This window comes from Myotis lucifugus, unplaced genomic scaffold (assembly GCF_000147115.1).
Source record: "Myotis lucifugus unplaced genomic scaffold, Myoluc2.0 scaffold_134, whole genome shotgun sequence".
Lineage (NCBI taxonomy): Eukaryota > Metazoa > Chordata > Mammalia > Chiroptera > Vespertilionidae > Myotis > Myotis lucifugus.
The window spans coordinates 85,760-100,033 of NW_005871182.1; the positions used below are offsets into that span (position 1 = coordinate 85,760).

The following is a 14,274-nucleotide window of genomic DNA, read 5'->3' on the forward strand; positions in this document are numbered from 1 at the left end:
GAGGGTCCGCGGCGGTGGAGCGCCCGGCGAGCAACCGTCTGAGGCCGGGGCGTCTGCGAGAGTGAGCGCCGCTCGGCCTGTCACCAGCCCCAGGTTTTCGCAGGTACCTTGGTCCCGGGCCTCGCCGGCGACTCCAGTTTCGTTGTGCCTGGTCCCTCCATCCCCTCACCCCCACCGTGCGCGAGGTGGGGCGACGCCCCTGCCCCTTCCTCACACGCTTCCCGGGAGGCCCTGTGTTGGCCTCGCCGCGACGAGGGCACCGTGCCTTCCAGCGCCGGCAGCCTGGGCTGGGAGCCGGGCGGGGCGGTCGGCCGGGCGGCTCGCGGTTCTGGGGCCGGGAAGGCGGCGGGGAGCGAGCAGTGCTCGTAAGAAGCGGGGCCGGGCGCCCTCCGTGGTCGGGGTGGGAGTTTCGTGGCTGAGCAGCTGAGCAGGTGGGCCGGCCGCCGCCCGCGTTCTCCGGAGGGCGGGAGTCGCGGCGCCTGGAGGGGGCCCTGCGTCGCTGGCGTCCCCCCCGCCCCCATGGCTCCTCCCGGGGCGTCTGCGCTGAGTCTGGAGACGTGACCCCTGAGTGTCGGTCACACGCCGGCAGCGGCGGACATTTCGGGGCCGCTCGAGGCCCGTTAACCAGCTTCAGCTGAAAAGCAAGGGGTGGGGGAGCGGGATGGCGGAGCCTGAGAAACCCGTGTCGGAATCGAGACCCTCACGACCGGCCTAAGCACATGGGGAAACACTGCACTCTTGTTCCCAGTGGATGGTTTTTCCATTTAAATTGTACTTATTGGTTGAGGTGGGATGTGGCTACCTGTCACTTTCCGTGAAAAGGATACAGTAACGGTGCCGCTCTGTGCTGAGGCGTCGGTGTCAGCGCCGTCAGGCGTCACCCACCCACGGGTCCCTCGTCGACCCGACAAAATACGCATCACCAACCATGCTTCATGGGAGGGGGCTTTTTAAAAAGTACATTTTTATTGACTTCAGAGAGGAAGGGAGACGGAGAGGGAGAAACGTCCGTGGTGAGAGAACCTGCGACCGGCTGCCTCCCGCCCGCCCCGCGCTGGCGGTGGAGCCCGAACCCCAGGCCTTCGCGGGGAGGGGTGGGGGAGGGACCGAACCCGGACCTTCTGGGACCTGGGTCCCCGCCGACCACGGCGCCGCGCGGCGGGCCGGGCGGTTTTATTGAATAGTTACCTGCACCGGGTTCTGAAACGCGCGCACTCGGGGGTCTGCTCTCGCCGCGCTCAGCGAGGGGCCCGCCCGGAGGCCGGACAGCCCCGGGCTGCGTCCCGGTCCGCGCTCAGCTTCTCCGCCTCCTCTCGCCGGCGCTGCCCGTCTGCCTGCGGGCGCACGAATCCCGTCTTTTTTTAAAAAGTCCTCGTCTGACGGTCGTCCCTTCCTGGGGTTATTGCCAGGTTTTAAGGGGGGGCGGTGAGGGGTTGCGGGGGGAGGGGGAAGGGGGTGTTCCTGGCTGCTCCGCGTCGCTCCTCCAGTTGCGTTCAGTTTCCGCGGTTCGCGCCCCTGGACTCTCATGGGCTGGATTTCTGACCGGATTCGGACTTGCGGAGACAGTTGTGCCCTGTAATTTTACAGACACTGTAGCATCGAGGCCAAAAGTGTTCTGTCACCATTAGATGGTAAATTAACTTTGGGAAAAAAGTTTAAACATGAAAATTGTGGAGATTTTCTAAATTCGCTGTGTTTCTCGGTAATTAGATTCTGTGGTTATAATAGAGAAGAATGCTATAGTAATTTTAATAAGTACTATTTTTTATTTTTAGAGCGAGAGAAGTGGGGGAGAGAGGAAGAGGGAAACGGGTTTATCCCACTGATGGATGCATTCCTTGGCTGCTGCTTGTATGTGCGCTGACTGGGGATTGGACCCCAACACTGGCCGGCCGGGACGGTGCGCTCACCAATGAGCTGCCCAGCCAGGGCCGATAAAGATTACTTTTTAAGAGTTACTTTATTTTAGAGAAAAATATGATAAGCCCATCTTTCTTCCCTACAGCAATGGCTTATTTAACCACTAAGTCATAATTCACTAACACGGCAAATGCTACAATTAAATTTTACAAAGTGTAGTCTTGTAGCCGGGTTTATGTTTTCCTGGCAAGGTGACAGTAATATTGGACTGCTTATTATGTTTCCAGTGTTTGCACATGATTTCATTTAAAGAATGGTTAAAGAATATGGGGCTTTGTGTCAGACAGTGTTGGACTCAAGTCCGAGCTTTGTCACTCACTCATTATATGACCATGGGCAAATTCCTTAACTTCTCTAAGCCTCAAACTTCTAATCTAGAAAATAAGGATAAAACAATACTCACCTTATAGAGATGTTTTGAGAATTAAATGAGATAATGCATGCAAAACCTTTGGCATAGTGTCTGGCACATGTGAAGTGCTCAGTTAAGCTGCAGTTAGGCTCACCTGCCTGTCCAATCGCCAATGGGTATTGTTTTCCTAGAGGCCCATGAACCTCCAAACTACTGCTTCTATTGTTTGACCCCTCTGTGTATTACCTGCAGAGAGAAGAAATTATTTAGATGCCTATAAAGTAGCTGTTGTCTGGATACCCCCTTCACCAAAAATATCTCAGATATTCTGTTCAAGTATGAATTCTGGTGTGATTTTTTTCATGTTGGTGGAGTCCATGTAAAAACTTGTTAAAGGATTTTGCCTTTATGAGCATAGTTTCTCCTAGTTCCTCCTTCCCTATCTCTTGTCCTTCCCAGGAACGGCCCATATTTTTGTCTTTTATTCTTTTCCTCTTGCATGCTTATTAGAACCTCATTCTTTTGGTATATCTAAATGAAGAACAAAATTACAACTACCTCAAGGTGGAATTTGACCAAAAATATAGCATTGATAGCTTCTGTCAAGCGCTTTCTTCATAACTTTACTGCCAATATTTGTGTATTAATCTCAATATCTATTTGGGGAATTTCAGCCATTTCTTTGTCTATTTTCTCAAATTTTATATGAAGTATCCTAACACATACATCAGGATTTAGTGGCATAGTGTAAAGCTGTGAGCCTGATATTTATCTTTTTGATGAAAAAAAATTGCATTTTATTGCATGATATATCCATGGTTGTTTTAATATAACAACACTAATATAACTTACTTAACATTGAGTAAATCTTACCTCCTGGGAGATATACCACCGTTATTCTATATTCTGGTACATTCCACGCCTGAGCCTAGCCTCCATACTCCAGTTTGAGAAGCCTATTTAGTTTTTTTATCTAGATTGTAAGGGAGAAGGGGGTACAGATGAGGCCCCAGCTGTCTCCCAGATGAGGTGGGTAGAAAGGAGAAGAAAGATCTTACACAAGTCTCATGGCTTAATTTATCACCCATTTCATCTTTAGTTTGGTTGGACCTTAGGATCTAGGAAGAAAGATGAGCAGTGGTTCTCAACCTTCCTAATGCCGTGACCCTTTAATACAGTTCCTCATGTTGTGGTGACCCCCAACCATAAAATTATTTTCATTGCTACTTCATAACTGTAATTTTGCTACTGTTATGAATCGTAATGTAAATATCTGATATGCAGGATGTATTTTCATTGTTACAAATTGAACATAATTAAAGCATGTGATTAATCACAAAAACAATATGTAATTATATATGTGTTTTCCAGTGGTCTTAGGCGACCCCTGTGAAAGGGTCATTCGACCCCCAAAGGAAAAGGAAAGAGAGGAAAGAGAAACAATTATAGAATCAATTGAATATAATTTCCTCTGACTAGTTCTTCATAATCTAACCCTATACTGTCTAATATGGTAGCCACTAGCCCAGGGGTGGGCAAACTTTTTGACTCGAGGGCCACAATGGGTTCTTAAACTGGACCAGAGGGCCGGAACAAAAGCATGGATGGAGTGTTTGTGTGAACTAATATAAATTCAAAGTAAACATCATTACATAAAAGGGTACGGTCTTTTTTTTTTTTTTTTAGTTTTATTCATTTCAAAGGGGCCGGATCCAGCTCGCGGGCCGTAGTTTGCCCACGGCTGCACTAGCCACATGTGGCTATAGAGCAACTTGAAATGTGATGAATGCAACTGAAGAATTGAATTTTCCTTTTATTTCATTTTAAATTAAGTACTGAATGAGTGTGAAATATGTTTTTCCTTGCAGATTACTTGATTGTATTGGTAGGACTACATTTCACTTTAATTGTTGGAAATTTAACATCCAAATCAAGATATACTGTAAGTGTAAATATATACCAGATTTCAAATTTAGTATGAAAAAGTAAAATATTGATTACATGTTAAAATGTATTTTTTATATACTAGGTTACATAAAATGTTATTAAATTGTTTATTTGCACTTTTTAAATGTGACATTAAAAATATAAAATTACACAATAAAAATAAAGTTAAATTTATATATATACATACAGATACATATGTGTGTGTGTATATATATATGTGTGTATATATATGTGTGTGTGTGTATATATATAAATTACACATGTGGCTCACATTATATTGGACAGCATTGCTCTAGCCCACTAAGTCCAATCTTGTTTTCCACTCCTTCCTTTAGCAGGGAAGTTTCTGAGGGTCAGGTAGGAGAAGCTGTGCCTAACTCCTGGAACACCCAAGAAGGCATGGCTGCTTGGGTCACTTTGAGTATGGATTTCAGAGCTTTTAATTAGGGTCTTGGAGTAGTTTCCTACTTTGCCTATTTATACCTCCTTTTATACCCTACAAATGTTTTGACCACAAAAGTAATACTAACTGTAGTAATGTTACCACCAAACATGGTAGAGATTATACATATTGTTAAATATGGATGGATGAACATTGTTTCAAATTGTATTAGATTATAGCACTATATGTTCATTTACACTTATAATCAGCTACTCAAATAGCATGCTCATATAGTACACTCAAGCATAAAAAAAATGATCAGTTTATGAGAATTCCTCAAAATACATATACCATACATCTCTGCTAGAATTATTTTTAACTTTAATAAATACCAATAAATGCTCTTAAGTAAATTTTGTAACATATTAAGAAATTTACTAGTAAGAAAATGTTTTTTTGTGTGTGGATTACTTTTTAATATAATACTTGATATTGATTATAATTAATTTCTAGGAATTGTTTGCCTTGTTCTATAAAAAAATTGAGGTGTCATATAATCATGATAAAATTATGTCAATGCAAGCAAAATGTTATCAGGAAAAAAGAGTATCACAAATAGATTATAAAGTCAGTATAGTTTCTTTAATTAACTTTCAAAATTGGTTTTGAGTTCCCTTGTAGTCAAAGCAAATAGTACACAGGATCTTATTTCTTGGGAAGAGGAGGTATATCAATTAACCAAAGGAAGTGTAGCATTTCTTAGCACTGAATTCTAAAAGCACTTTCTCATATGAGTCGCTGTCACAACAATTTAGTAGCAAGTTCAATAATCTCTCACATCACTGCATCTGGTGGTATCATCCAGTTAATTGTTTTCATATAGAAATGAGTAAGAGTGTGATAATTATATGTTTTATTTTTACAGGAATCTTGGGAAAGCAAAATGAGGCATAATCAGCTGTGTTGTGAGACACCACCTACTGTTACTGTTCATGTAAAATCTGGGTCAAGTAGATCACATCAGCCTAAAAAACCTATTAACCTGAAGCGTCCTATTTTTAAAGATAGTTGGCCAGCATCTGAAAAAAATGTGCAGAATAGCAACAAGTCTAAACGCCCCAAAGGACCCTGTCTAGTTATACAGCGTCAGGAAATGACTGCTTTCTTTAAATTATTTGGTAGGTTTAAAATAATATAATTAGAGAGTACTTAAAAGTGAGAGAATGTAAAGATCTATTTTATCATTTTCATAATAATCAGAGGATGCTCTTATTTTCTGTCAGATTTCTCATTTCCAACCAAGCCTATTTTAATTAGTCTTTTTTTAAAAGTTGGATTTTGATTCTTTTGGATTAGAAATTCTAACTCATCTCACTTCTAGACTACTTAAATACAAGTGTCAAATATAAATATTGGGCAACTCAAGTTCATAGCATGAGTTTTCTTTGACCTAAAGTAAAACACTACATAAAATCTCAGCCAAGCCAACAACCCTGCTTCAAGATTTTCTTCAGTGCTATAACTGAGCTATTGAATTTGTTCAGATCATGAGACAGTAAGTGTTACTTTTTTAAAAAAGATTTTTTTATTGATTTTTAGGAAGGGAGAGAGAGAAAAACATTGATATGAAAGCAAAACATTGATCACCTGCCTCTTGCACATCCCCTACTAGGGATTGAGCCAGAAATCTGGGCATGTGCCCTGACAGGGAATCAAACCGGAGACCTATTGGTGCATGGGAGGATGCTCAACCAACTGAGCCACATTAGTGGGGCAAGTCATTATTTTTTAAAGATTGAGTTCTCTATCAGATTCCATTTCCACCTGTTAAAGATTGACTTTGGAAAGTAACAAAAAGCTACTCGAGAGTTACCCAATACCTATTTCTCAAAGAGCTATTGGGATATTCAATAAATCAAAAAGTTCTACCATTCCCACTCCAGTCTAAGCTATATATTAATTTAGAGCATATTTATAATCTTATGTAGAAAATCTTCAAAAGGAAACATTCTCTCTTTAAAAGACAAGTCATAGCTATCTTTTGTTGTAGATGATGATTTAATTCAAGATTTCTTGTGGATGGACTGCTGCTGTAAAATTGCAGACAAGGTAAATTTAGTAATAATATAATCATTAACCAATGTTATTATATTACTAAACCATCAGAACTTTCATGAAACCTTATAAGAATTTTCTTCTTATTGATTAAGTTTAGGAAAAGAACTAGCCTGCATTGCTTCTTGAAAGTGGAATCCTTGCATATTAACTTTAAAATTAGAATAAACTATAGATTCATTCTGTATTTTGGGGAATTGTATAGTATTAGTGATTAGATTTAAAAGACCTTAGACTTATATCTGTTTGATTGAAAACAAGAATCAGTATAGATTTAATATGTTTAGATCAGAATTATTACCTTTTTTCAGGCTGTAGAGAAAGAATATTCTGAGATTCATTCCACTAAGGCAGTCTATTATACATTTTAATATTTTGTAGGTAATTTAGATAAAACAAATCCCTATAATCTTACAGAGTAAAATTAGCATCATTTTCTTTATTTAGGTATCAGTGTTTCATTAAAAAAAAATTGTGCTAACTTACATTCTTAGGACCGGACCATGCTGTTATATACTTTTTTAATTTAGCTGAACAGTTATGATTTCAGCTTTGTGAATGCCATCTTACACTATGTAATCATAGAAAATTCAGCATGACTTCACATCACTCTTAATGTGCCAACTAACAAAAAAAAAAGGAATGAATAAGTTACTATTGGTGTGAACTTTTTAAAATTTCAGGTTTAAAATAACAGATAAAATTAGAGAAGTTTTGTTTTTTAATTTTGGAAAATTTCAACCATACACAGCTTACGGTAGATATTAAAACAAAGACCCTCCAGGAGCCTACCCACCAACTGTGGGCCATTCTTATTTTTTCTAATCCCTCTCCCCAAAAGCAGACATCCTAATATTTTATCCATAAATATTTTAAGATGTATCTCTAAAAAATTATATATTTTTAAACATAATCACAATGTCACTAACACTTTTAAATGTTGACGGTACTGCCTTAATATCAAATATCCAGTTCATGTGGCATACTTTTACACTGGATTATATTGAGTGCATTATAATAATTAAAGTTGTTGGACAGCAGGGGGCAGTGCTTTCAAAGTAACTAACCAGGAGCACTCTGTTTTAACACTATCACATTGAAAACTTGGAATCTCCTTTATGGCCAATTCTGCAAAGGTAGGATAAACAGGCATTTTATGAGAAGGAAATCTAATACATGAATATTACAACTTGTTTTTAAATGAAACAGCCAGAGCCTGACATAGTGTCTTAATACCAGGCTAGACATATGTCTTTTTAATAATAAATATAAAACTTTTTTCAATGAAAATAAATCCATGTTATTCTAATTTTTGATTCAGAGTTATTTTTAAAAGATTATATTAGAAAGTGAATATGGATGACTATAACTAAAAGAATTCAGGAGGGAAAATGTGTATATAACACATCAAACCAATGTGGCAACATACAAATGGTGAATCTAGGTGAAGAAGATATGTTTATTCATTTTATGATTATTTTCACCTCTCTATAGGTTTGATATTTAAGATAGAAAAAATTGTGTTTTTGGTTCAAAAATATTGACAATAAAATTTAGAAATTCATTCTAGTTATAATCTTAATCATGATAAATGATCGAGAATTAACTTCTCACTGTTTACATGGATTACAGGAGCCAAAAAATAAGGAGCTGAATAGGTAATTCTGTAATAAGGATCAATAATGCTTTATTGTTTAAGCTTGTTAGTCATCTTAAAGGTAACTGTTTTAAAGCAGTTTTACTTATGAAAACACAACATTCATATTAACTTTTAACTTTTTTTCCTATAGTATCTTTTGGCTATGACCTTTGTTTATTTCAAGAGGGCTAAATTTACTATAAATGAGCATACCAGGATAAATTTCTTTATTGCTCTGTAAGTATGCTTTCTACTGTGATTTTTGTGGTAGTTATTTATAATATATATGATACTTTATTTCAAACAAAGGCTATTTAAAATCTGATGTATATCTTTGAATAAACTTTCTGGTATAAAAGCTACACATTTTTTACTTTAATAGGATATGTTCTTTTCACTGATCTTATCCTGCTTTATGCCTAAGGTTTATTATTCCACTTGAATTTGTACTTGTACATTTTTCAGTGTTTCATATAAATTGTCCCAAATTATCCTCTTTTGTACTTAGGTTTTTTAAAGCCAGAATATATATATGTATGTATGTGTATATATATATTTCCAGTTAATATATGGTAAAAATCATTATCATCATTGCTCTTTTACATTGAACAGCTTGCAGAAAATGCTCTAGACATACTCGTGGATTTCTGTCTATAACCTAAGTGTTAGTCATACCTGATACCTATAGTATCCACTCAGTACTTTACTAAACACACTGTACTTTAACCAAGGCATATTGTTTCCAATTTCTTCCACTGACTTTATAGTAGTCAGTTTATACTAGCTTTGTGATCTAGTAAATGGTTTTAATGACATGGCTTTCTAATCCATGGGTCAAAATTCTGCTAGAATATATGCAAATTAAGAATATGTATCTCTATCTCAAAACCTTTTATACCTAGTACCTGGATATAGTGCTGCAGTTGGAAATGTATGAATATAATTTTAAGTACTTAACTAGGGAAGTACAAACTAAAATATTTAAGTTGAATACCAAAACAACTGTTAGCATTATAGGATAAATTTTTACTTAAAGTCTGCTTAATTCAGAATCAAAGAAATTTATCTCTGCATGCATTCAGGAGACACATTTTCCCATACATGGAAAAAAATGAATTCAATATGAAATTTGGTAATGATTGCTAAGTTGGGGGAATATAATAGTATTAGCTAATACTGAGTATTAAGTGCAAGGCACCACAAAATATTTTTTATAAGTTCACTTAATCTTCCGATGATATACACTTTTTAATTATCCCCATCTTACAGATAGGGATATTAAAGCTTAGATTAAGTACTTTTCAAGATCACAAGTTAGTAAGTGGCAGAGCTGGGGCACAAATTCAGCTGTGACTTGCCAATGGTCAAATTCAGCCATTGACCACTAGCTATAATGCTGTTTACATTGTATTTACAATGTTTAGTATTGCATTATATTTGTATGTTGATGCAATATCTGTTTTTTAGTTTTTTTCTCGTCTGAAGATTAGCAACAAACCAAAAGAAGCTTTAGTTTAAATCATACTAGCTGCCTAAAATTGGATTTATTTGACTTTTTTGGTAAAGTTATTAACAGTAAAGTGATGTGTCAACTTATACTATGTAGTAGTCTGTGAGGTTGCATTGCATGTTGTATATTAAAAATAACATGAATTATAATTTTCATTTTATATATAATCATACTTTTGTACAGCCTGACTCAATAATTTTCCATAGTTTCTCACTTAGCCATAGTTCTAACTCAAGTTCTTTTCCTTTCTATATATTCTTAAAACACTGAACTTCAATGATCATTCTTCCAATCTCTTTTACAGTTCTTTTTTCATACTCAGTTGCCTCTTCTACTTGACTGTAGGCATAAGGGCAAGGAGCATGTATTTAACCTTTTCTTGCATCCTTTAGTGGCTAACATATAAAAGGTTCTTAATTCTTTATTTGAATAAACACAATTAATTATTATGCAAAAAATAGACTCTGCTCCAAGAAAATATTAACTATTTCAAATTACAAGGGGACTTATATGTATACAATGCAGATATTTCATCACGTTGAGACTGAAAAATTGATCTAGAGTAGAATCATGATGTCTGATATCATGGTGCATTATAGATTTTTCATGTTTCACTTAGCAAGCATGAAAGGAACCGATCTCCCACTCTGTCTACCCTTTACTAAGAACTCTCAGGGATACTAAAAGTAAGAAATTACATAATTTTACAGAGGACAATATTGGATTCACATAATTGAATGGTTTTAACAAGATAATACTAAAATATGTACAATTATTTTAAGGAAGGATAAATAATATGTAGGTACTCATTTTATATTAATGTAACTAAATATGAATATGAATATGCACGTGGTTTTAAAAATACATAAGGGGTCCCTGCCAGTGTGGCTAAGTGGTTGAGCATCGACCTATGAACTAGGAGGTCACAGTTCAGTTCCCAGTCGAGCACATGCCTGGGTTGCTGGCTTGATCCCAAGTGTAGGGCGTGTGGGAGGCAGCTGATCAATGATTCTCTCTCACCATTGATTTTTCTGTCTTTCCCTCTCCCTTCCTTTCTGAAATAAATAAAAGTATATATTTTTTAAAAGGTACATAAGAGGGTATACAATTAAAAGTAAGTCTTCTATCTCAAGACCTTGGTCTCCTTCCTCAAGGACAACTGTTTCATGTGTATCTGTCTAGAAATAATTTTCTATACATGAAGCAATGTGTATATTACATGAAGTATATGCTACACTTCTGTACCTTTAAAAAAATTTTAATGTGAAATATGTACAAAAATAGTACATGGGCCTGGCCAGTATGTCTCAGTAGATTGAGCATCTTTCCATGCAGTAAGAGATCACTGGTTGGATTCCCAGTTTCCGGCTTGATCCCCAGTAGGGGGTGTGCAGGAGGCAGCTGATCAATGTTTCCCTCTCATCTAGAAACTCACTCTCTCTCTCCCTCTAAAATAAATAAAAACTTTATTTTAAAAGTGATCTTTTAAATAGCACATGGTATATGTAGCTATATAGTTCATCCTCACTGCAGAATAATAATATTCTATTGTTGCTTATATATTTGGATTTTTTTCTACCATCTTGTGTACTTTCTATGTGTTCCATTTATTCTGTTTCTTCTGTCCCCTCCATTTTTACCTTTTTTGATTTGAGATTTTTAAATTATTTTTGACACCTTTTTTACTTCTACTTGTTTAGGAACTATGCAATTTATATCTATTCTTTTAGCAATTACCCAAGTTATTTTTAATCACACAACCTTGAGCATTTTAACTCCAATTATCCAACAATTATCCATTTAACACTTTTTTTTACAATTCTGTAGTTTTGTCTGATGTCCAAAAAGTATTATTGTTTTATACATTCAACATTTTTTATATTCACCCTCATATTTATACCTTTGCTTCCTAGTACTTGCATCTCAAACCTCTCACCTAGGATCATTTGCCTTCTTTCTAACTGCTTTTGAGGTCTCTCTCTTTTTTTTTTCTTGATGTTTATCTATTAATTCTAGTATCTTCAGACTTCAGGGTCTGTTTCTGCTCATGGTACCTTAAGTGCTTTGTAATTTTCTTATTGTAAGTTGCCCATTTTTCTTGGAAAGTCGTCTATGGGGCTTGCATTGTTTCCATTGGGAAATCTGCTCCATTCTTATCTCTTTTCCTGTGTTACTCAACTTACCATTTTCCCCCGACTGCTTTTAAGATTTTCTCTTTATCATTGGTTTTGAGCAGTTTGATTATGATATGTGCCTTGGTGCTTTGGGCTTCAAGAAGCTTCTTTGTGGGTTTATAATTTTCCTCAAGTTTTTAAAATTTTTAGCCATTTATTTCTTCAAATATTTTTTTCTGTCCACCTGCCACCTTTTAGGGACTCCAATTTCCCTTTTATTAGGCTGCTCGAAGTCTCGTGGCTCATTGATGTTCTGTTTATTATTTTTGTTTATTTTCTCTACATGTTTAATTTTGGATAGTTTATGCAGTTATGCAGTTTATGCCGTTATGTCTTCAATGCCCAAGTTTTTTCTGCTGCAATATTTAATCTGCTATTAATTCCACTCAGTGTATTTTTCATTTACACATAGTTTTCAACTCTAAAAGGGTGTCTTAACTTTAGCATCTGGAATAGTTATAACTGTTTTAATGTTCTTATCTGTTACTTTTACCATGTACTAGTACAGTGGGGCCTTGACTTACGAGTGTCCCGACTAACGAGTTTTTCTAGATACCAGCTGTCTGTCTCTCGGCCGATTTTTTGCTTTGAGTTGTGAGCTAAAATTCGGGTTAAGAGCCAGCTTTAGATACCCCACCGCTAGTTGGCCCAGCGAATGTCACAGTGAACGCCACAACATCAGCCCAGCATCACGTGTTTCACTCGTTGACTTTAAGATTTGACATACGAGTAATTTGAGTTACGAGCTCCGTCACGGAACGAATTAAACTCATAAGTCAAGGCCCCACTGTATGTCAGTTTTGATTGATTGATTGGATTGTGTTCTGCTTCTTTGTATGCCTGATCCCTCTCAAGCATTTGACAGGATATTGATTTTCATTTGTGCATAAGAAACTACCTGATTGCCGCAAAAGGCCATCAGAAAGAATTAGAGGGGAACAATGCCTAAAATTTATCCATGACTGGAAATAGTGTCTGTTCCCACTAGCCAGACTGAGAAAACTCATAATTGACAGGATATTGTGTAGATTATTCAGGAAGGTGTTGCATCACTAGTAGAAAATAATTAGCCCCAGACTGAACATTGCTCCAGATCTACCAAAAGCATAACCTGAAAGGATCAGAATGTTTCCAAGTAACTGCATCCCAGAACAAAGCTCAAGATTTATAGGAATACACAAATACGCACACAAAAGAGAGTTCACAAATATTCAGAACTCATTAAGGTAAAATTCACTGTATCTCTATTTTTATTTTTTTAATTGTAGTAAGATTGAACATCTTTTATGTTTATAGTGCTTTGTATTTTTTTTGTGAACTGCCCATTCCTATCCTTTACCTATTTCTTTCTTTGAGTCATTGGTCTTCTTTGTTAGGTATCTGGCTAATACAGTTGAGGAAGATGAAGAAGAATCCAAATATGAAATTTTTCCATGGGCTTTAGGGAAAAACTGGAGAAAATTGTTCCCTAATTTCTTAAAATTAAGGGACCAACTCTGGGATAGAATTGACTATAGGGCTATTGTAAGCAGGCGATGCTGTGAAGAGGTAAGATTTTAAAATACTTTATATGTGTAATCTCTGTCTTTTGTTCATATAATTTTCCTTGTTTTTTAATGTGCTTCTAACATTTTATCTTTTTGTATATATAAGGGTAGCTCATTAACCTTGGTTACCATGAATACAACTTGTGTATTGCATTGTTGATGTTTTAATTTTATACCACAAGAATTTAAAATTGTGATTTCTGTTTCTCAGAGCAGTCTGTTTCTGTAGGATTTTTATTTTAGTTTGTTTCTCTTGTCTAAAAGATCACCAATATATTGGAAAAGGATAAGTGTGCATATTTCAAAATATCTTATGGTAATATCATTGGAGTTGAATAATAATTTCATTAAATAAAATATATGAAATTCCAAGTCCAAAGATTTAAATGTGAATTGCATGATATAAAATTTACATAAATTTAAATATGTTTAAAAACCATAACTTTTTTCACATAGAATACATAAAGTTTCCTTGATGCCAGATTTTATTAAGATAAAGCAGAAAGACACTAAAAGTTAAAAGATTGGTTATTTTATTTAATGTTCTGGTTTTCAATAAAGAAGAAAATTAAGGTTTAAACTAAAAAATTTTAAAGAAGAAAATTAAATCAGTGATCACTGTAAGCCAATATTAATTAAGAAAACTTTGATAGCCCTGGCTGGTTTGGCTCAGTAGATAAGAGCGTTG

At 36.5% G+C, this 14,274-nt stretch overlaps 1 protein-coding gene across 4 annotated transcripts in view; it reads left to right on the forward strand.

Moving 5' to 3' along the window:
- SPDYA (speedy/RINGO cell cycle regulator family member A) overlaps positions 1-14,274 on the forward strand; it is a 25,687-nt gene continuing 11,413 nt past the window's right edge. For 3 of the 4 annotated variants that reach the window (XM_023758632.1, XM_023758634.1, XM_023758635.1), the window contains exons 1-5: positions 4,143-4,214; positions 5,527-5,779; positions 6,652-6,710; positions 8,507-8,592; positions 13,416-13,587. In XM_023758632.1, coding sequence (XP_023614400.1) covers positions 5,545-5,779; positions 6,652-6,710; positions 8,507-8,592; positions 13,416-13,587 — 552 coding nt within the window. In that variant the 5' untranslated portion in view covers positions 4,143-4,214; positions 5,527-5,544. Of the gene's footprint in view, positions 104-4,142; positions 4,215-5,526; positions 5,780-6,651; positions 6,711-8,506; positions 8,593-13,415; positions 13,588-14,274 lie in introns of those variants that run through there. The other variant, XM_023758633.1, reaches the window with a different exon arrangement.